At 48.1% G+C, this 20,797-nt stretch overlaps 1 protein-coding gene across 1 annotated transcript in view; it reads right to left on the bottom strand.

Moving 5' to 3' along the window:
* Positions 1–241: 241 nt before the first annotated feature.
* LOC103894490 (peroxidasin homolog) overlaps positions 242–20,797 on the bottom strand; it is a 47,701-nt gene continuing 27,145 nt past the window's right edge. The window contains exons 8-23 of the mRNA XM_009273896.2: positions 20,454–20,571; positions 18,730–18,899; positions 17,969–18,241; positions 17,695–17,811; positions 15,884–16,042; positions 14,425–14,537; positions 12,982–13,138; positions 11,406–11,514; positions 10,466–10,623; positions 7,700–9,203; positions 7,104–7,238; positions 6,246–6,454; positions 5,376–5,490; positions 4,920–5,013; positions 4,455–4,572; positions 242–3,081 (exon numbers count right to left, since the gene is read on the bottom strand). Coding sequence (XP_009272171.2) covers positions 4,477–4,572; positions 4,920–5,013; positions 5,376–5,490; positions 6,246–6,454; positions 7,104–7,238; positions 7,700–9,203; positions 10,466–10,623; positions 11,406–11,514; positions 12,982–13,138; positions 14,425–14,537; positions 15,884–16,042; positions 17,695–17,811; positions 17,969–18,241; positions 18,730–18,899; positions 20,454–20,571 — 3,527 coding nt within the window. The 3' untranslated portion in view covers positions 242–3,081; positions 4,455–4,476. The remainder of the gene's footprint in view (positions 3,082–4,454; positions 4,573–4,919; positions 5,014–5,375; positions 5,491–6,245; positions 6,455–7,103; positions 7,239–7,699; positions 9,204–10,465; positions 10,624–11,405; positions 11,515–12,981; positions 13,139–14,424; positions 14,538–15,883; positions 16,043–17,694; positions 17,812–17,968; positions 18,242–18,729; positions 18,900–20,453; positions 20,572–20,797) is intronic.

The following is a 20,797-nucleotide window of genomic DNA, read 5'->3' as shown; positions in this document are numbered from 1 at the left end:
GCCGCCTCATATTAATTCCTCATTGCAGAGGATCTCTAGGGAATCCACTTCCCAGATCCACCAGGATCCGGTGCTTGCTCAGCCTCCGGCAGGGATGGGTCCCCTTCAGCATCAGGAGGTCCCTGTCTGGTGCAGGGTCTGGATCAGCCCCAGGCGCCTGCATGGCATCCAGAGCCGAGCCCTGGCACGCAACCCCCGGCTCCTGCTGCCGTCAGCACACCCACGCTCCTCACGGTCCCGGTCGCACTCGGATGCAGACACGCTACAACCCCCTTGCCAAACCCTGGCAACCACAGACATCGGCCAAAGGACAGAGATTTCCACCTCCTGTCTTGCACGTGCGCTTTTGAAGATCGCTGCTCCGGTGAGAAATCCGAACTCCAGCCCCCCCCAGCCCCCGCCTGGGTTTTGTCACTTAACTGTTCCATCTAATTAGTGGGAGTTTTGTGCCTGGCAACTCCGCTCGTGGCCTTGAGCCCATTATTTCCATCCTCCTCTGCTTGTAATTGGTCTGGGTAGCTCATTTTGGGTGTGCAGTTGGGTTTTGAAAGAGGCTGCTTAAAAAAACAGGAAAAGGAAACTTTATTGCAGGGGTCTAGGCTGCAGACTGCAACTGAACGGTGTATGAAGAACAAACTGGACCCATCCCTGGTCAACAGCTCTGGGCATGCCGTGTCCTGCGTCCTGGGTGTCCCATGACACCCAATCAACCTGCAAAAACTGGATTTCAATATCTGGGTTTGGGGGTCAGTTCTTTCCCCACCCTCTCCCAGGCAGAGCAGCCCAGGGCAGAGGACAGGAGGACGCAGCGCTCCATGAGCATGCTCTGCACGTTGCTGCACAGATGAGAACTAGAAAAAAGGGAGTCTTTAATAAAATATTCTGCTCCCTGCTTACCAAAGCAGCACCTGAATATATGGGTAATTCCCCCAAGATCTTCGCCCACCTGCCCAGCACACAGCCTCGCTCTTGGTGGCATGCAGGGATGTGTAATTTCTCTGTGTACTTTTCCTACTTCAGCATGGGGAGGGGAACAGAGGATGGAGGGCAGAAGGGTTTGCAACACGTCGGGAAGGGACAATCCCTCTGCCGTCCTTCTGCAGCGCTTCTGACAAGTCTGATCCTCACGTCACGCTCCATCAGGAGGAAAATGGGCTGCTTGGTTATGCATTTAGAGATTATCTGATTAGATCGAGCACTGAACGTTTATGCCTTACTGTTTTGAATGGGGACTTGGTAAACTTGCGGTTTGCAGAAGGAGAGTGGAGACTGATTTACCTTTATTGACCTTTGCCAGATTAGATTCTCTAGTGGTACAAGCGATAGACAAGTGCAGCTGATTTATAACACACAAGGCTTTGGATCTTGATTTGCACCTAAATGAAAGAGTACTTCAAAATGACAAACATCCCTGAGGACTAAATACTGCCTCTGAGCTGAACGTACCAGACATGCATAACACACACTCATCGCTGCAAACCTGTGACTGCACAGGACACGCATGCGCAGCCCAGAGTCCCACGCCAGGAAACAGCTGATAAATCACAACCTTTTTCTAGTATCTTTTTTATTTTCCTATTAAGTTCCAGGAGCATCCCTGCTGCTTTGAATCCCTTTGGTACTACAACACACCTAAAAAAAAAAAAAAAAAAGGAGGGAGGGGGAGAAGAAAAAACCAGGCATGTTCACAAAAGTTTCTGGTCCTTGCACTGTGGGAAGGAAGGTGGGAGGACACAGGAAAGATAAGGAAGGCACAGATATCTAGTGGATCAAGTATTTTCTCTTTAGTCCCTGTGACCAACTTACAAGGATGTATTAAAAACCAATCCGTCCCCAGATTTGGGGCTATGGTGGGTACACAGGGACTTTAGTTCTAGCACCACTAAAAAGCACCACTAAAAAGCACCTCCAAAGAGCAACAAAACCAGAGGACCTGTTCGGTAGAGCTGGTTACATAGTCCTGGTTTAGTTGCAGAGCACCTGGGAGCAAGAAACACAAACAGCACTTTGCATTCATCTGTGTGTCAAATATGGCACATCGTGTGCTCCCGTACTAATTGACAGAAACCAGCAGCTCCCCTCCACTAATGAGAGCGCCCATTACATCTAATTATCTGAGGTTCTCTTCCAGGTCCTGTTACATTTACACTCAAAATACATCTTTCAGCAAAGAGCCCTTTGGGGGGGAAAAAAAAAGGAAGAGAAACATAAATCCAATTAATCCCCCAAAGGGGCAGAAAGTTGGAGAATGCGGGTCATGCCAAGGAAAATGTTTCTGAGCACTGGGCACGTAACGGTAGGTCACTCGCAGGGTCATGTAACTGAGGATGCGCCACTCGTTACCCAATGACTGGCAAAGCACAGCGGCTGATCTCAGCATCGCGGGCGGCCACGGTCTGCTGTGTCTGGCACCCCGTCCTGAAGCACCCAAACAGCTGGGAGACTTCCCCGGGCCTTGGGTTCTCCTCCTCGCTGCTGGCAGGGACCGCAAGCCCAGCCCAAACAGTGCTTGCCAGGGCCCTGGGGTTCCTCTTGCTCTTTCTGTTGGCATGAGAAGATGGCTGGGGGGTTAGTTTGGGTTTCACGTTTATTTAATTTATTTTTTTTTTTTAGATTTCTCCAGATGCTTCCTGGCACCACAGTGCATTTGAGAAAGGTTTTGCCTCTTAATGAGTTGTTTTGGTTGGGTGCCCATGGGACATTTCAGACAAGGGGTGGTGGATGACAACAGCATTGCGTGGGAAGAGGAGAAGAGCAGAACAGTGGCACTAAAGCAGCTTCAATTATTCTCCATTTCCTGGGGACCAAGGAAGAAAGTGGCATCTCGGCAGAGTGCTGGTCTGTCACCATCAAAGAGGGCAGAGCCCATCCCCAGAGGCGAACGGTCCAGGGCCTGAGGGGCTTGTAGACAGTCAGTGCAGAGGGTTCAATACAGGCAGAAGTACAGTCGTCCTGGGACAGGGAGTGGTACAGGTGTGAGAGGTGGCAGAGCATCGTGGGGTCTCGTGGCTGCTGTTTCTGAGCCCTGTAGGAATGGGTTGGACTGGCTGGTGGAGAGCAGGAGTGCAGGTCACAGGGCACCTGAAATGGCACAGGAAAGCAGAAAAACTCTGTGGGAGGCAGCTGGAGGCAGAGCGAGCTGTTTGTACAGTGCCTGGCAGGTCTGGGGCATGCATGACTGCAGCACGAAAACAGCAACAGCCCTTTAAAACCACAGAAATACTTTTCAGGGACCCTGTAAACCCTAGAGTGCTTTTCAGGGATCTGCAAATGATGGCAAGGAAAAGCCAACTCCTGTGTCACACTGCAATTTATGTCAAATTTCTAAAGGGGAGTCTCTGTTCAACTGGAGTATCTATAAGGACCGACACACCAAATCAGACTGGAAAACAGTGTGGCCAGTCTACAGCCTTCCCCTTCTGCTTTCTGCTGAGATTATCGGCACAGACTAGCCTTTGCTTGCCCTCTCCTGTAATCTAACTTCCAGAGGATGCTCCTTCTAGTACAGACCGCCTGGCAGAACAACGCTTCTGCATAACGCTTCTGCTCCTGTCCCTGGAGTAATCATTTGCAACACGTAAAAACCATTAAACACCTCCTCCAGACTGGCAGGTGCCGGCGAATTGTTCATCCTCTCTTTCAAGGCTGCGGGGATCTCCATGGCAAGTGGGCTAAGGGAGCTCAGTCTGTGCTCTCCGTGCCCCTAAACACAGGGGACCAGAGGTCTGGCAGCTTTCTGCCAGCACCCTGACCCTCCCACAGCCGAGCAGCAGCAGGAGTCCCCAGGCTGGCAGATGCCGACAGTGACTTTAAACATGCACTTGAACATCCTCACTCCCTTGTCTGGAGCTGAGCAAACAGAGGACTGGTGCTTTCAGAAGAGAGGTGCACGGTGACTCAGTTGTTGAGGGAGAAACCTCTGTCAACATGTAAGCAAATGATGGATTGCTCCATCTGCCCAGATGTCCTTGTTACCCTGAGGAGGAACCAGTCCATCTACTCCATCACTGAGCTTTGTGATATCTCTCCCCACAAAGGCCCTTTGGAGGCTGTTGGATTTGGGGTTATGATATTAAGTGTTGCTAGAAGAAACCTACCCAGAGTCCCAGGAGAATAGGCCTGAGAGACCTCACCCAGTCCACCTAGTCCATCCTATACTTATGTCTTTCCCCATCTTTGCCAAACCAGTTCTTAAAAGACCTCCAGGAATGGATATGCCACAACATCCCCAGACAACCCATTCCAGTGAGTCACTAATCATTACTGGTAGGAACGAGTGTCTAACCTGCTGCATTTAAGCCTATTACCTCTTGTCCCATTCATCACTGGATTGCTCCATTCCTTTCTGCAACAGTCTCTTCTGTATGTGAAGACTACTGAGGTGTCCCACCACATGCTCAGCAGCACCACACGGATCCACCTCTTGGACCCCAGCCCGGAACAAACACACCGACCTTATACGAACAGGCAGCATGGTCATCTTTTTCTCCATTTGTCTCCAGTCTTCTTCCCCTGTCCATGCGTGCTGGTGTTCCTGCGGTGCCACCTCAGCTGGCTCTCTAGTGCATTCACCTGGTGGGGACGAGAAAGCAGCAGCTCTAAGAGGAGTCTGCACCATTGCACAGATAATCTTTAACCTGTCCCAAATACAAGAAGAAAGTGCCGGCTCAAGTTACCTTCACTGAGGCTCAAACTTGCGTTTTACCCTGCAGTTGTAGAGGTCTGAGCTCACAGAGCTCAGCTTCATCTCTTCTCTCCCTACTCTACCTCTTCTGTACCTGCCGCTAGTTCCCTCTGATCGGATGGTTGCTCCTGGCTCTGGAGGACACAGAAGTCGCAGAGGCTGCCCGTAGCAAATAGCTAAATCCTGCTCCTGGGGTGACTCCATGGAAGACAAACATTGGGGCGCAAAGTTTTACCTGTTTCCGTAGGGAAGCAACTGTCTTCTCCAGTTCAGCCACAAGGGACTCGAGATTCTCTCTGGAGGAAGGGCTCAGAGAAGGTGCCTCATTTCTGGGGTCAGGGATAGAAAGTGAAAGGGATTATGCAAACGTCAGCTTCCTGGATGAGAAAATCATTCTGCCTTCTCCAACATCAGCCTCCAAGAAAGTATCAAACAGAAGGGCCCAACTCCCAGATTCACCTGCCAAGAGATGCCAACCAAACAGCCACTCGGGCCAGATATTTAAATACCAGTGTTGGGCTCTGCACTAAAGTGTTGGAGGACTTTGACCAAGCTCAGCATCTACCTACTGAAACACCCCTGACCCCAGACCTCTGCAGAATGCCAATTTCAAAGCCCTGAACGGACTGAGTTATTAAAAACTTTTCTTATGCTTCATAAAATGGAGGTAAAAGAAGTGGTGATACTACACCTGGGGAAGGCAGGCTTATGCTTGGCAGGGTTTTCTTCTGGGTAGCTGAAACCAGGAGACCTCTTGCTTCGGAATCGTTGCGAAAGAGCCCTGAATTGCCCACGTGTCTGGCAGTCTTGGGAAGGAAGGGAAAGTCTGCAGTGAGCACTCGTGTTTAAAGCAGAACCATGTGGATTGAAGTGTGAATGAGGCAGCAGTGCCCTCCTTCACCATCCATGCTTGACATATCTCTTATGCCAGAGGGGAGTAGGCAACAAAGGTGTGTAACAGGGCATGCATCATGCATTGCTTCCCATGTCTCAGCTGGACATCTGTACCCAGAATATAGCACAAAGGGACCATGGCAGGATCTGTGGTTTAATGGCAGAGTTTTACAGACTCCCAAATGAATCTGTACGGTGATAACGTGGTGGGGATCACCATGCCTACGTCCTGTTTCAGTCTCTCCCCCAGGCATGAGCTATTGGCTGCTGCCAGAGACAGAAGCCCCCAGCTAGGTGGACCTTCAGCCAGATTCAACGAAGCTAACAGGCTTCCTAGAGAGGTGGTCGATACCCTGAGCCTGTTAGTGTTTAAGATGCATTTGGACAATGCCCTTAATAATTTGCTTTAACTTTTGGTCAGCCCTGAAGTGGTCAGGCAGTTGGACTAGATGATCGTTGTAGGTCCCTTCCAACTGAAATATTCTATTCTATTCTGTTCTATCCTATCCTACCCTACCCTCCTCTTTGCACCCATTTGCTGACACACAGTTCTCATGGTATAGCATGAAACCAGTTCCCGGTATTTCATATAAGCTGACGGCATGTGATGAATGCCACCCAGAGCCATCCCCACGTCAGTCGGTGCTAGAGCAGCCTCCTTCCTTACCCTCACAACAGTCCTGCCACAAGCGGAGGTCCACCGCGGGAATCTCTTCACAGCCGACCATGCCCTGCGGGTACGATGCCACCCGGAAGACATCTCTCTGGAGCTGCTGGATGTGGTCACTGTTGTCACAGATGACACGAGCAAGGGATGTCTGTCTGATCTGAGTCAGCTGCGCCGGCGTGAAGACCCCAGGATTCTCATACCAAAATCTGCGGTGAGTTGTAATCACAGCATGACTCAGGAGTAGGAGAAGAGGATGGGGAGTGAGGCTGGGAGAGGGAGAAGAGTTCCCCTACATCTGTGTGGCAGCACCCACACCCCTCAGAAGGAGCTTTTATTCTGGTGTCAGGCGGCTGTGGACACAGACTGCACTTTTCTGAGCCCATGAACCCCCGTGAGCTGCTGGCCAGAGCTGCAAGGTGCCACCACCTGCAGGCACAGCCCCTTGCAAGGGAATCCCAAGGCTCAGACAGCTCTGCTGTAGCAGGTTGGGACACGGGTGAACAATGCTCCTGCCCTAAGCGCATCACCAGGCAAAGACGTGTCTCATTCACACAAGCAGCAAATAGGAATTAGAAGGAAGCTCCTGCGGACATTTTCTAGCACTTTCAGGAGACATTGGGCACATCCTCAATGGCGCCCAGTGTCCTGCCGTGAAATGAGAATCATTAAATCAGGAAAGGACACACGGACAGTAACTGTGGCAAGTCCTTTTGCAAATGCACTGGACAGAGGAGACTCTTCCTCGTATCGTAAGACAAGAAATAATCAAAAATTACAGGTTCTGTTCCTCCCTGTAGGGAGAAAATTCCCCCAAACAGAACACTAAAGACTTTGGGTTGACTCCGATGATAATACCTATCTCCATCCCTCAGCCTTCTGAACTGCGTCGTTAACAGGCACATCAACGTTGGTCCAACTCTGGTACCAGGGACAAGATCCTCCACCATCAGTGCTGGAAACAGGTCAATATTTTTGGTAGTTCCATATAAACTGCAGGATAACAGATATTAAAAAAAAGTTAAAAGACCATCAAAGAGTGGAGATAATATAAATCTGATCCCATCATAGGAATTTGTATGCAAGGAACTCATCTGGACAGTATTTGTAATGATCTTATCTAAAAGACAATGGGATAAAGGCCTGCCTTGGAAAGAGGCAGCCGGCGCACATAGGATGCAGTTTAGTCTCACTGGAAAATAGCTCCAAGGCTCAATCTGCTCCCAAACCACACCACAGCAGTGCCTGATGACATTCCACTCAGAACCAGACTGATCACTTGGAGAGACCTCCTTTGTCTTACCCCGTTCTTAAACCACAGCTATTACCCTATCTTAACATCTGTGGGTAGCAATATCTGGGAAGGTTATTCGATGGGTGTCCTGGGAGGAGCAGAAACTTTCCACTGACTGATCTCCAGTGATTTTGATGCTTCCAAGTCCAGGCTACAGTACCTCCTGAGCTTTTCCCTGATCTCCAAGTTCTTTATCTCATTTCTGAGGTCCTCAAACTCCTGTGCAGATGAGAGGTTGCAGAAGACCCTGAAGTCGTTGTAAGGTGGGATGCCATGGTCTCGCCCTCTCTGGATGTTGATAGCGGCCAAGTCCAGTGAGACAGAGTGTGCCATGGAGAAGAGTTTCTCCGTCAGCTCCATGTTGAGGAGTTCAGAGGGGACCCGCATTTTCCCAGGAACCCCAAACAGCCCACGGAGGAGGGGGTCGATCCCACCCTCCTGTGTGATCCTGAAAGGGGAGAAGAAGGCCTTGTGCAGGGGGATGTGGCCTTGGCGGATGGGCTGGAAGGTTTCGTTCAGCCGGTACAGGATGGGGTTGATCAAGGTGTGCCCGAAGCGGAAGGCAGCAGTGGCAAAGGCGTTGAGAATCCCCGCATTGATGTTGGGGTTGTAGCCTTTGTACTCACCCAGCATCTTCATCCCAGCTTCCCCAAGGACCTTGGGGAGCCACTGGGCATAGGTGATATGCTGCATCTGGGCACCCACAATCTTCCGTGCCTCATGATAGAGGAGGTCTCCATCCCAGTGGGGATTGAGGGCTGACAGCTCCATGGCAATGCGGTTGTGCTCCCTGAACCAAAGTGTGTGCATGGCCGTGAGACCCAGCTGCTCATTGGCACGGTGGTCTCCTGCCAGGAAGCACGGCACGGGGCTCTCGTTCTCATCTCTCATGCACTCAGTGGGTGGCCCCACAGCAAAGGGAAGGAGATGCTTCCCTGAGCTGGGCACAGCTTGCCCTTGCTTCAGCAGCCCATTTTGGCTGCTCAGATCCCGCAGCTCCCGTGATTCCTGCTCTGTGCTGCCGTAAACATTGGAAGCATCGATGTAAGACGTCAGGTGGTTGATCTGCTCCCTGGCGTAGACGGAGTTCATCAGCAGGGAGGTCATCCCACTGCCACACACAGGGCTCGAGCGGACAAAGAACATGCAGCGCCCGTTCCTCACGCGGGGGTCATTGGCAGGGACCATGACGGAGAAGCAAGGCGGGTCGTTGCTGCACACCTTGCTGCAGGGTGCTCCATCTGAGAAGCGGGACATGCTAATGGCTGCCACTGTCTGGTCCATGTCATGGTCCAGGAACTGACCCCACTGCATCAGCATGTGTGTGAACTGGTCATCAGGGGTGATGGTCTCAGTCCCGACCATGGCGGTGGAGACGAGGCGCGGTAGAGGAAGGGGCAGGTCCCTGGCATCTTCTGCCAAGGAAAACCCCCGGGGGAGGTTAAATCCATTCTGGTAGGCAGGTTTGAGGAGCCTCTGGAAGGCTGTGAGAGATGCACCCCACATCGGGTGCTGGAGGTTGTTGCAAGACCCATCGTGGGTCCTGTACTTCTTGTGGAAGCAGATATCCGAGCAGTTTGGCGTGCGGCGGTGGGCAGAGCAGCCCGACAGGTTGGCAATCATGTTCAGGTAGTGAGGGGACACCAAGTCATTGTACCGATAGCCTGCGAAGGTAAAGGCAAAGCACCAGGTCAGACCACGGCTGCTGTAGCCATCCGGTTCCTACCATCCCGTGTAAGGGCTCTGTGTGAAACCTGCTGCTGGGATTGTCAGGGTGGGCACGGGAAGGCCAGGTCTCTGATCATGGTGTTGCTATGTAATTTATGGAAGGTTAAATGAAGCACAGCATCATACCAGGTCTACAGAGAAGAAAAGAAGGGGAAAAGAGTTTAGTATAAACTGCGCAGAGGTGGAAACCAGAAATGTTGTGACTGGCAGACCACACTGTGAGGGTGGTCTTGGTCTCCATCCTGGGTTTATTTTACGTCTCTCCAGGTTATTACTGCAACCTCGAGCACCATCGACCATCCAAACCCTACGTGACGAGCAGCAGGGAAGCTGTGGGTGACTGCCAGGGCACTACGCCATGCGAAAGCGCTGAATAAAGCTGCGCTGTGCAGATGCTGACAGGGCAATGAGGAGGAGAGGCTGGCAGAACGACCAGCCCAGACGAGACCTGCAGCCTGGAGAGAGACTCCTCGCAGTCTGGAATACATCCAGGCGGGCAAAAATATTTACGGGCCCCAAACGTACATGTCTGCTACATGGTGATTCACATGCATAGGTAGAAACATGCAGTGTATGGGAACGTCTGTTGTACACAAAGGAGGTCCCAGCTAGCAACTTTTGGAGTCCAGCTGCTGGATGCTTGGACCTCTCCAGGCATTTTTGGTGTTGCACTGCTTTGTTGCTTGCTATCCTGCCTCGATAAAAGGAACCTGAGTGGCTGGAACCCATCTGAGTTTGTAGCTAAGAGGTCAAAGTAGCAGAGAGACAAAGGAGTGATATCCCCCTTCCTCTCTTACAGCACCCAAATACTTCAGAGTTTTCAGTATTTTTCTCGTTGCCACTTGGAGGGCACGAAACATCTCTGACCATGCTGCTGAGGGTCTGAACCTTAGATCCACGAAGGTACTCCTTTGTGAGTTAGATGGCTAAATATTTTTACATTAGGGCTTTCATAGCCAGTCAAGAAATCTTTAGCAAAATGGGGAACTGAACCACCTTCCTGAGAACCGGGTTAGTATGGCAACCACAAGACCAGCCCTCATGAAAACCATGGCATGTAAGAGAGCATTGCGACCCAGACAACACATTTCTTGACATACCCAAATTTGCACTTTTTCAACTTTCTGGATGCCTACACATTGTTGTTTTAATTTAATCCTATGCACAAAGTTAAGAAGGGAAATAAAATCTCTCCTACCTGTGACATTCATATCCACGATCAGACCTTGTTGCACATGTTCCTGAATCAGCTGCAAGGTCCTTTCAAAGATCTCACCTGCCCTGGCTGTTTCAAGGGTGTAAGGGTCCCGGGGGTAACGGAAGAGAGCCAGCAAGTCATTGGGCGTCTTGGGACGTCTGTTTCAAGGAATTAGAAGTGATGCAGGAACATTAAAATAAATACACTCTGTTCAGAGCAATGAGACTGCAGGCAGCAGGAGTCAGGCTCTAAGCTTGGCCTGGTGCTTGACCCCCAAAACAAGTGTATGAGAATGATGTGGCTTGCCTGCATATTGCAGATGATTAAAGAAAGGGTATTTTTCCCCAGGAAAATACACATATTTAATTTCCTCAGCATCTCTTTTTTTTTCCTGCTATAGTAATTTATTTTTCACTTTTCAACAGCTGAAACCCAGAGGTTTTGGGCTTAATACAAACTATCTATCTTTTCAATAAAAACATATATTGGGGTGGAAGAGGAGGGAATTACCATTCACTCAGGAAGTAATTTTTCATTGAGGAAATGGTTAGAATTATTATATTATTATTTCTGTTCACCCTCCACAAAGTCAGTTGCATTTATGAAATGACCACGCTGATTATTTTCTTCTCTATGCACTGTCTCTGGAGCCAACTCCAGCTGACAAAATGCACATCGCAGATGTAAGTGACGTAAGAGGTGATATTCATGTATCAGATACTCGTGTATCAGTTTTCCAGAATCCCAAATGCCTGTTACGAAACTCTATCACATCCTTACATCTACATGGTGCAGCTTCAACCTCCAATACTCGAAGCAATACTGTAGCTTTCATTTGCGGATTGTCAACGATAAAATGAGATTTGAGAAAGCTTCGTTCAGTGTCTCTTTCAGCTCTTTTCTGCTTCAAGTCTCAGATCGCGGCGCTTCACACACTTACTTGCTAAACAGCTCAGTGCGTGTTGAATTGATGGCGTGGTCCACGCTGCTGATGGCTTCCCGTATCGACGTGGCTACAAACGTGTCGCCGCTCCGACCAACGTCCGTGGCTTTCCAAAGCGGAAAGAAAGAACAAAAAAGTCTTAATTTACTTTGACATTAATTTGTCTTCCAAGCTCAAGAAAATCTGTGTATCGGTACAAGCCCCATAGTAACTCCACTGCAGGTCAAACTCCTTTTCCATTTGCAACATAAACACCATGAAACTTTTTTTTTTAAAAAAAACCAAATATTCTGAAGAAGAAATTAACTGCCTGAAAAAGAAGGTGACTTTTTCAGGAGATGGCTGTGGAACACATATTCAGAGTTCGCTCCTGTACAGCTTTGCAAATAAATGCCTGCTTTGGTTGGTGGTTAAACTGGAAAAAGAAAATGTGAAAAATCACAGCAAGTTAACCCAAAATAATGTATTTACTTCCCACGAAGGAAACTTCTAAAATTCATGAAATTCATTTGAATGTATTGCTCATACATTAATTTTCCATTTGTGGAACACTTCTAATTCAGTTCAAATTTAGCGTTAACACATCAGATACATCATCTTAAAACAAAAAAGAAAGCTGTTGTTTGAATACCTTCAGAAGTAAACCCATGAATTCTTAAAAATTACTACAGAATGCATTTTTTAAGCCAGGGCCTTTGTCACAGCTGAACAAACCAGTTCCCATTTGGCTACTGGCATATGCAATCGCCAGCTGGAAAATGAGGTACCAACCAAGAATAAATCACAGAAATTATCTTAGGAATAATTTCAAACAACAAAGAAATTTCAGATTATTCTCACCTCCTTGCACACAATCCCTGTATAGAAAATGATACTAAATTCACCTAATAAGCTATTCGCTATTCATGCTGGTTATTCCTGCGTGCTTGAGGAACAGCCCTCTACTTATATTTTTAACCTTATTGCTTGCCTTTGATTTTTTTCCCTTGCCAGTTCTTCCTTACCCTCTAAGAAGTACAATTTCTACTCTTGACCTCTGGTTTGACTAGCAGAGGAGTGCTACTCCTCTTTATTCATTACAGTTCCCCTAATGCACGGAGCAGCAGCTTGAAAACGAGCGACTTGTTTCCCATCCCCAAGAGACTGAGCAAACACTTAAAACCCTGTATTTGCGGTGACAATGTTGTTCTCCTTCTCCCTCCCCTGGCGTGCGAGGTTACGGTCAGACGATGACTTGTGAGTGTGTTGGCACATTATAATAAGTTTCTCCCTCCCAGCAGAGGCAGTAACTACACGCACACCGACAGCTCGGTTTGCAGGAGGCAGTTTAAGACAACACTTTTGGCTTTTCAGGGAGCAATTGCAGCTCAGCTGAGAAAACAGCGAGGAGCAGCTGGGAGGTGCATGGGGTTTCACAACTGAGCAACTCTGATCACACCTGCGAGGGACCTGTCTGCAAAGAAGCTAAAGAAATAACAGAGTTATCTGTTCAAAGTGTAGATGTCAACACAGCATAGCCCCTCCTTACACGAGAGCAAAAGAAGACTCAAGAGGACCACAGGAGATACCCTACCGGTGATGGTGAGCTGCATAGCGCTGGAGGTGAAGCCAAAGGGGTTTCTTGCTATGCACTCGTATCTGCCCTGGTCAGCCACGCCGAGGTCTTGAATAGCAAGGGTCCCGTCTTGGCTTATGTGGAACTTGCCACTCTCTGTGATCTGGATACCCTCCTGTTGCACCATCAAAAGACAGAAAACGTGTCAGGGTATGGAAAGCTTCCCATCATCCCAGCCTTCAGCCTATTCAGCACACCCGCAAATGGATGCGATGAACTAACGTGGCCACCAGATGTTAGCATTGCTCTTCCAAAGAAACCAGAAAGCCATCCAAGGACATCTGCTCCTGCCTGGACCCACTGAGAGGAGGTCCTTGCTCAGCTCCTTTACCCTGGTCCACCTTCAGGCACTCCCTGCAGGGCACAGACACCCCACGCATTTCTCTGCACTTCTTACAGACAGGCTGGCTGGAGCGAGTGCTGTGCCCTGATGCTGTCACAGAAGTTTCATGGCACATAAATAAGTCTAAAAGTTTTGGGACAATCTGAAACTGATGGATTTTTGCTGGCCTTGAACTGTAGATACCAGCTTTTCCTGGCTCTGGGCAGCATTGCTGATCGAAGTGCTGCGAGCAGCAGCTCACTCAAACCCCACCTCTTAACCTGTCTGGTGGCTTCAGGTTTTACTTTTTTATTCTCCTGTTTCTTAACATCTTTCTGCTGCCCTGCCCCAATCTAATGCTTACTCTGCTGCCCTCCCAGGCTCTTTTCTTCTGCTCCCACTGCTGGCTGGAGCCCAAGGCAAACTGCAAGGTCACCTCCCACGAGACCTCTGCAGGGTAACTGAGGCTTAAGCATTTTCCCCTCTAATTTGTTCTGTGCCTGACTGTGCTCAAAGGCAGGGCAGGTCCCAGTGAAGGTCACTGGTGTTGTACTGCGGCACAGCAGGAAAAAGTCTGAAGAGCTTCATCTAATGAATTCTTGAAAAGAGCAGCCAGGCTGCAGCGTGATTGTGAGGGATCGTGGCTTTGCCCCATCAAAGCTGGAGCCAACCAGCATCATCCAGTTCCACCAGTGGGAATCCTGGAAATAAGGACAAACTACTTAGAAAAAAATCCATTTTCAGTTTTTTCCAGGAATAGCAAATCAAGCGTTTCTAACATCCTGGAAGGTCACTCGCTTCAAGTTACTCGTTTGGAAGGAAGAACAAGAGAAAACAGGAACGTGCATTGCAAGGCTTCGAGCCTGAGAAAGAGCAACATTCTTTTAGACCATTAAAACCCCCAAATCAGTGGAAATGTTGGTCCTTAAATTTTCAAACACAATTTCTTCCATGTGTATTGCACAAACTGATTTAACTAGTTGAGCTGGGACAGGTGTTTAACGAGAGTTGTTTAATGCCCCCACGGAGGGGCCAACCTGCTTCCTGGTGTCTGCTGAGTACGTGGTATCATCTCTTACTTTGACCCAGGTTATGGTGGGCCGTGGATCTCCTTGGGCGGCGCAAGTAATGGCAACGTCCTGGCCTGTCTCTGCCACCACGTCTTGGGGGGGATGAAGGAACACGGGTATCACTGTGCAATACAGGGAAAAAAGCCACAAGTGCAAGAAATGCGTCAAGGAAAATAGAGAAATCTGCGTGCAAAACATCTCAGCATGGGCAAACCAGAGATGCTGGGCTCTTTCTGCTGTTGCAAGGGCTCTTCAAAGGGGTGTCAGTTTACCCGTGCTCTCTGTCTCTCTACCAAGTCCTCTGTAGTTTACGTTCATTATTTTCTGCTCCTGTGTGTCTCTACTTGGGGCAATTACATAGGAATGTGCTGCGTTCTCCATCATTTAAAATCGTTAATTCAAAGGCTTTCTAGAAAAGATGCTTTAGCTGAAACAGGGATCGTGAATTGATTCAGGAATTATCAGATGGGGCTCTCTGGCAAGTGTTAGTCAGGTCAGATTAAATAATTATATTGATCTTGCTGGTCTTAAAATATTCTGTGAATTCTGTGCTTGAAGCATCACTAATATAATGTTTCTAGATAGTTTCCTTCCCTCCAGTCTACCATTAGTAAAATTCTGCCATGTTTGTGAACAAGCAGGGATGTTTACTTATTTAGAATGATTATTTATATGGCAACAAGAAAGGAAATGAAAACATGAAAGCATTCCTGTGTGACTTGTGTTTTACAGAGGCTTAATTTTAGAATACCTAAATTTAGGTTGAACCTATGACCTGGTAGCTAATGTTTAAGACAAACGTTTCTGGAGCCAGAGTTAAATCTTCCTGAGAAGGAATCAGGTTTTTTGCAGAATATTTCATTTTAAAAAGAATCTTACAATTCATTCTGTAGAAAAGCCAAAATTTAAAAACAGTAAAAAAAAGATTACTAAGAATTTAATACATTTTTTTTGTAAATTCCCAGACAAAAATCCTTTTTTCCTTTCCTTTACCAAAATAATTTTCTTAATAACAACTCCCAAACACATTAAAGGGCCCCGTTTTTCACTCAAACTGGCCAGCTATCAGAGCTCATCTGATGGGCGTTAAAGCTCATTTCTGATCACATAACCCTGCCCTAGTGTTTATTTGTGCAGATGCCAACCGATACCGTCCCATTCCCTGCCCACACCAGACGAGTTTCATTCCCACGGTTATAGTTTTTCTCGACTACCAGATAAATTTTCAAGGAAAACTGAAGCAGCTTCTTCCAATTTACAAATTTTGGCACCCTGGAAACGTCTTTAGAGTTTCCCACCAACTGACGGGGCTCTTAGGGCTAGACGTCTGCTCCCAGGCAAAAGCAAAATCCCATCCCATAGGAACCAGGGCAATTCCCTGCCTTGTCAGACAGCGTGTTATATACCATAATGTTAACTTAATAAACCCATTTGCCAGCCCTTATTTCCCACCGCCTCACCAGCTTACCTCGTGGGGTCACCGACAGCTGTACCGGGAGGGTCCTCACTCCGATGGCACTGATGGCATGGCATTCGTACTGGCCTTGGTCATGCAAAGCTACCCTCATCACCCGCAGAGTACCCGTGGAGAGGATGCTGTGCCTCCGGTCACTTGGCAGTGGCCCACCTGGTCAAACAAGCCGTGCGATTTGTTAATTGTCTATGAGATTTCTCTTCCCGTCACTGGAGGTATCTGTGTGACAGTTAAAAATTTCATTTCCTTCCCAACATGACATCAGCCACCCTGAAATACCATCTTCATCTTGCTAAGTGAGGAACAGGACAGATGCTGCTCTTCCCACACCCAGGATCATGACTGAGTTGTCTTGTCTAAGCAACTGGAAAGGAGTTCCTTTTTTTCCAGTACCCTTTTTTTTTTGAGTTGTCTTGTCTAAGCAACTGGAAAGGAGTTCCTTTTTTTTCCAGTACCCTTTTTTTTTTTTTCCTCATAAACCTTTTCTTAGTGCAAACTGCAGATTTACTGACACCTGATGGATAGCAAATCTGTGTTCAACTATCCAAACTGGCTGTTTAATCCAATAAATGGAAACATTTAGCACTGTCCTTTTTAATTTGGTATTTTGATTTTCTTTGGTTTGGAAACTGCATTGTTTCAATATTTCCTCTATTTAAGGATAAAAGTTCAAAATTAAAACGCTTTACCGAACCCTAACAAAATTATTAGAACTTCTCAGTTTAGCGACTTTTTTTTTTAATATTCCATTTTCCTCCATATAAGGGCTCTATTTATTCATCCCAAACACCAAAAGGAATCTGAATCCACCCCACGCTGTCAAAAGTGGCTTTGAGAATGAGCGATGCTCCATCACTTCTCCTGCTCTTGTCTTGTTCTTAGCATGCCTTCTGTGAAAGCACTGTAAAGCCTGGTTGATCTTTGGATTGCCGAGTGACCTAGCGAACCTGGTTACAGAGCAGTTATTAACCTTACTTCTTGTCACTGTGCTCCTTTCCACATTTCTAAGAGGTATCTTCTGAAATGTGGGCAGTAGAGGAAAACAGGTTAAAGGAGATGGAGAACATGCTGGTGGAGGAGAATTTCAGCTGGTCCTTCTTAACTCCGCGTCAGGGCTATTGCTGTGGAAGCTGGAATACAATAGCCATGAATTCTCCACAGCACTAAACCATTATTTATGGCTTGTGAAGCATAAGGAAAAGTTGGAGGGCCTCTGGGCCAAGCGTTATTGGCTTCTGTCCCAGAAAGCGTTGGATGGGATCAGTTCAGTGGAGCCAGCGCTAACAACCACCCGAGACTTTAAAAGTTCACCACCACCTGTTGACCCAAAGTGGTTTTTCCTAAGCTAAAAGAAACCTCAGAGGTGTGTCAGCGGTGAACAATGCTCTCCTGCAACACGCTCCCCAAGAGAAGCAAATCAATGACAATGATGAAGAGCTGGTACAGGGTGATACCCACCAACTCGGAATGTCCAGACCCTGCCTTTTCAAAGGAGGTAGGAAGCCACCGCAGGAGGAAGTTTGAGGCTTTCCATGGGTTTCATGCTGATGAAAAACAGCACACTCCTTCCTTCTGACATGATGACTTAGTGTGTCAAAGACCTAAGAGACTCCTTCCCCAGTGTTTAACATCATCCTTGGTGATCTACAATATACCTCCTAGTGTGACTAGGTCTCTGCCGATCACCATCTGTCCCGTGTCACCACTGCAAGTCATCGCCCTGGACCAGCAGCTCGGCTGTTCTCACCCACACCCCGTGGATGGTGGCATGGGAGAGAAAAATCGCAGGTCAAGTGAGGCAGTACCTGCCCTTGTCCAGGCAATCACGGGTGGAGGGTGACCCTCGGCAGAGCAGGGGAAATCCACACTTTGTCCCTCAGTTACTGTCTGGTCAGTGGGGATGAGAAGAAACCTGGGAGAATCTGGAGGGGAAAGCAATGACTGAGCAGCAGGAAAAACTCAGGCAGCAAGCTCAGGTTAATTCTCAGTTCATGGGATCAGAACCAGTCACAGGGCTTAAACACAGCCCCGTGACCGAGCACTTTATCCCAGAAATGTCATCAGGCTGGGACTCCTCACCTTGCACTATGATCCTTGCTGTCGCCTGGATGGATCCCTCGGTGTTGCTGGCATTGCAGTTGTACTGCCCCTGGTCTGAGAAGGTGACGTTCTGAATGAAGAGTCCTCCAGAGCTGGTGATAGCGAAACGGGAATCCTGTGGTAAAGGAGAGCCTGTGCCAAGGGTCCAGCTGATGCGAGGGTGGGGGTGCCCAGAGACCCCACACTCCAAGGTGACGCTTTCCCCAATCAGCACTTCAGTGTTCTGCGGCTGGATCACAAAAGTGGGCTTGGCTGGAAGGAAACGAGTGCTTCAGAAACCAGAAGCCCTGCTGCCTGCTCAGTAACGGGCTTAAATCACTTGGACTCCTCATGCAGCCCAGCTAGCAGTCACCTGGCTCTTCCCTGACCTCCAAATCCTCGCTGTGAGCAATTCCCCCAGCGCTACTTCTTCCTACTACCTCCCCATCCCAGTCACTTAGTGCTGGAGCATCCCCACCCCTGTGTCCCCTTCACCCTTGATAACTCTGTGCCACAGAATTCATCCCAGCCTCCAAACTCTCTCACCAGCCCCAAATTACCTTCAATCTCTAAACCCCGAATTTCCAACTCCCATGAAGGAACCCCCTTACAGCTCAGACCACACTACGCTGTTAGCCACTCTCTTCCCCAGCACACCAAGAACATCTTGGCACATATAAAGCCGGGACTGACTCTGACTTAGCTCCACTCCCGGCCCCAACCCGAGTTGGTCCTTCAAGGGGTGCACAAGGCTTAATTACATGGGGTGCCAAAATAGCGCAGAACGACTTCTTGTGTCTTGACCTCCCCAGCTATGTTCTTGGCCATGCACTGGTAGACGCCTTTGTCTGACTCCTTGGTATTCTGGATCATCAAGGTACCGTCTTGCAACAGGTTCAGGCGGTTGTCATCTTTCATGTCAATCTCGTTACTGAAAAACAGCCACAAACAGGCAAAATCTGAAAGGAGTAAAGACTGGTGATCTTCCCCCAAGCTGCTGGGGGAGTCATGGTGCTTTGCATGCGTTGCAGTAAACTGGTGTTCCTTGGAGCTATTCTGAGACTTCATGAAATTTATAGCAAGAGTTATGATTTACAGCACTGAACTTCAGCTCCAGCTCTGATTTACTCCATGGGTAAGCTACTTTTTCTCTCACCACTGATTACATACGACATTTACAGCCCATCAGGAGAGCGTAGTGTTCCCATGCAATAGCATCGTAGCTATTGTCAGGGCATCTAGGCCCAGAAAGCTTGTTCTCATTATTTACTAAGTGCAAATATAACAATGAATTAATATTGTTATTGTGTGCAGCCATTTCTATTTGAACGGGCTCAAAGGCCTCAGGGGGGCAAAAATCTCTAAGTAAGTCACTGTGGGACCCCAACACAGCTTGGACTCCAACCCAACCCGAGAGCTGCGAAACATCTTCCTTCTTTCTACAATGACCTGTGACTCCTGGATCCCAGCCCACGGCAGAAGGTCCCACTGCTGCATCCCATTTGTCCCAGCACGAAGGAATCTTGGATGGCTGCAGATGATTGAAAAGGGAGAAGGGACCTCTCTCCCCCTAGGACAAAGGCTGAATCCACTATGGAAACTAATATGCTTGCTGGGCATTTATTTAATTCCCCTGACATCTCCTCACTCTAGTCATATCTCGTTTGTGGAACATTTATTATCATTACCCCTCTTACAATGCTATCTTTGGGAGCCTGCCAGCATTTCCCTAACAAAACCTTCCTTCCAGGGGACTTAACTCAGCCATAAACTTTTGCTCTGTGCTGAAACCCTGCCTGGTGGGGAGTTAGCTGAAGAAGCATACATTGATCATTTTTATTAATAACAGAGCCCTGTTCGGCTCCCACAGACAAGGAGCTCGTAAAGCAGCAAAGTAACTTCACTTCCACAGTGGGCAACTGCTTGAGCACAGAGTATTTTATTGTGTAGCATTTCCCAGAAACACTTTGGCATCTAGCATAGCCATATATTTTTTCAGTGTTGCTGTATAGAATTATAATCTATACACCGCTTTGCAAGGTCTGTCTTTCAGCGGAGACCAGTGATTTTTGCCTTTGAAAATGAGCCATTCTCCCAGCACGCTAGGCCTTCGGTGAGAGAAACCTAGAGACTAGAAGCATTTCAGCAGTTAATAAATGGCAAGCATGGTAGCTTAGAGCAACATGAAATACTAATTTTATTTTTTTTCTGATCAAAAGACAATTGCTTTCAGCCTGCAGAGTATGTTTATGGGAAAGTTATAAGCTCTTGGAATCCACTACAAATGCAGATGAAAACACCACTTGGATTACGTGGTCACCAGAGAATGCTATTAAAAGGAAGGTAAATACAACCCATGAAATATCCATTTCTTTTTTTTTTTTTTTTATGTTGCGTGAAACAGCTTTTGTAAATATAGGCAGTCACTGAAGAGCTCGGTGCTTGAAAACCTTTGCTACCCCAGGGCTCATTGTGTGTGACTTACTTGTTGTGCAGCCAAATAATCGCAGGTTTTGGGTTGCCTTCTGCCCTGCAGGTGAAATAAACTGTGTTTCCCAGGAGGACATCGACATCGTGAGGTTCTGAGGTTATGCGAGGCCTCTCTGCAAAAGACCGTTTTAACACAACCCAGTCTAGAGCAGCACAAAAACACTTACAGCCCAACTGGAGAGTAGTGGGTAACGCAACACCCATCCTGCAACCCCCGAGCAAGCAGGCACCAGCAGAGCCCTAGGCACAACGGCATCCACCCAGAGCCACCCCAAGACTTCTCACCAACATCAGGAAAAATGATGTCAGGGAGGGAACGGCATCATTCATCTGAGCCTG

This window comes from Aptenodytes forsteri, unplaced genomic scaffold, assembly GCF_000699145.1.
Source record: "Aptenodytes forsteri isolate BGI_AS27 unplaced genomic scaffold, ASM69914v1 Scaffold47, whole genome shotgun sequence".
NCBI classification, from domain to species: Eukaryota; Metazoa; Chordata; class Aves; order Sphenisciformes; family Spheniscidae; genus Aptenodytes; species Aptenodytes forsteri.
Note: the sequence above shows the minus strand (reverse complement) of the source record. Positions and strands in the feature narration are given on the sequence as shown.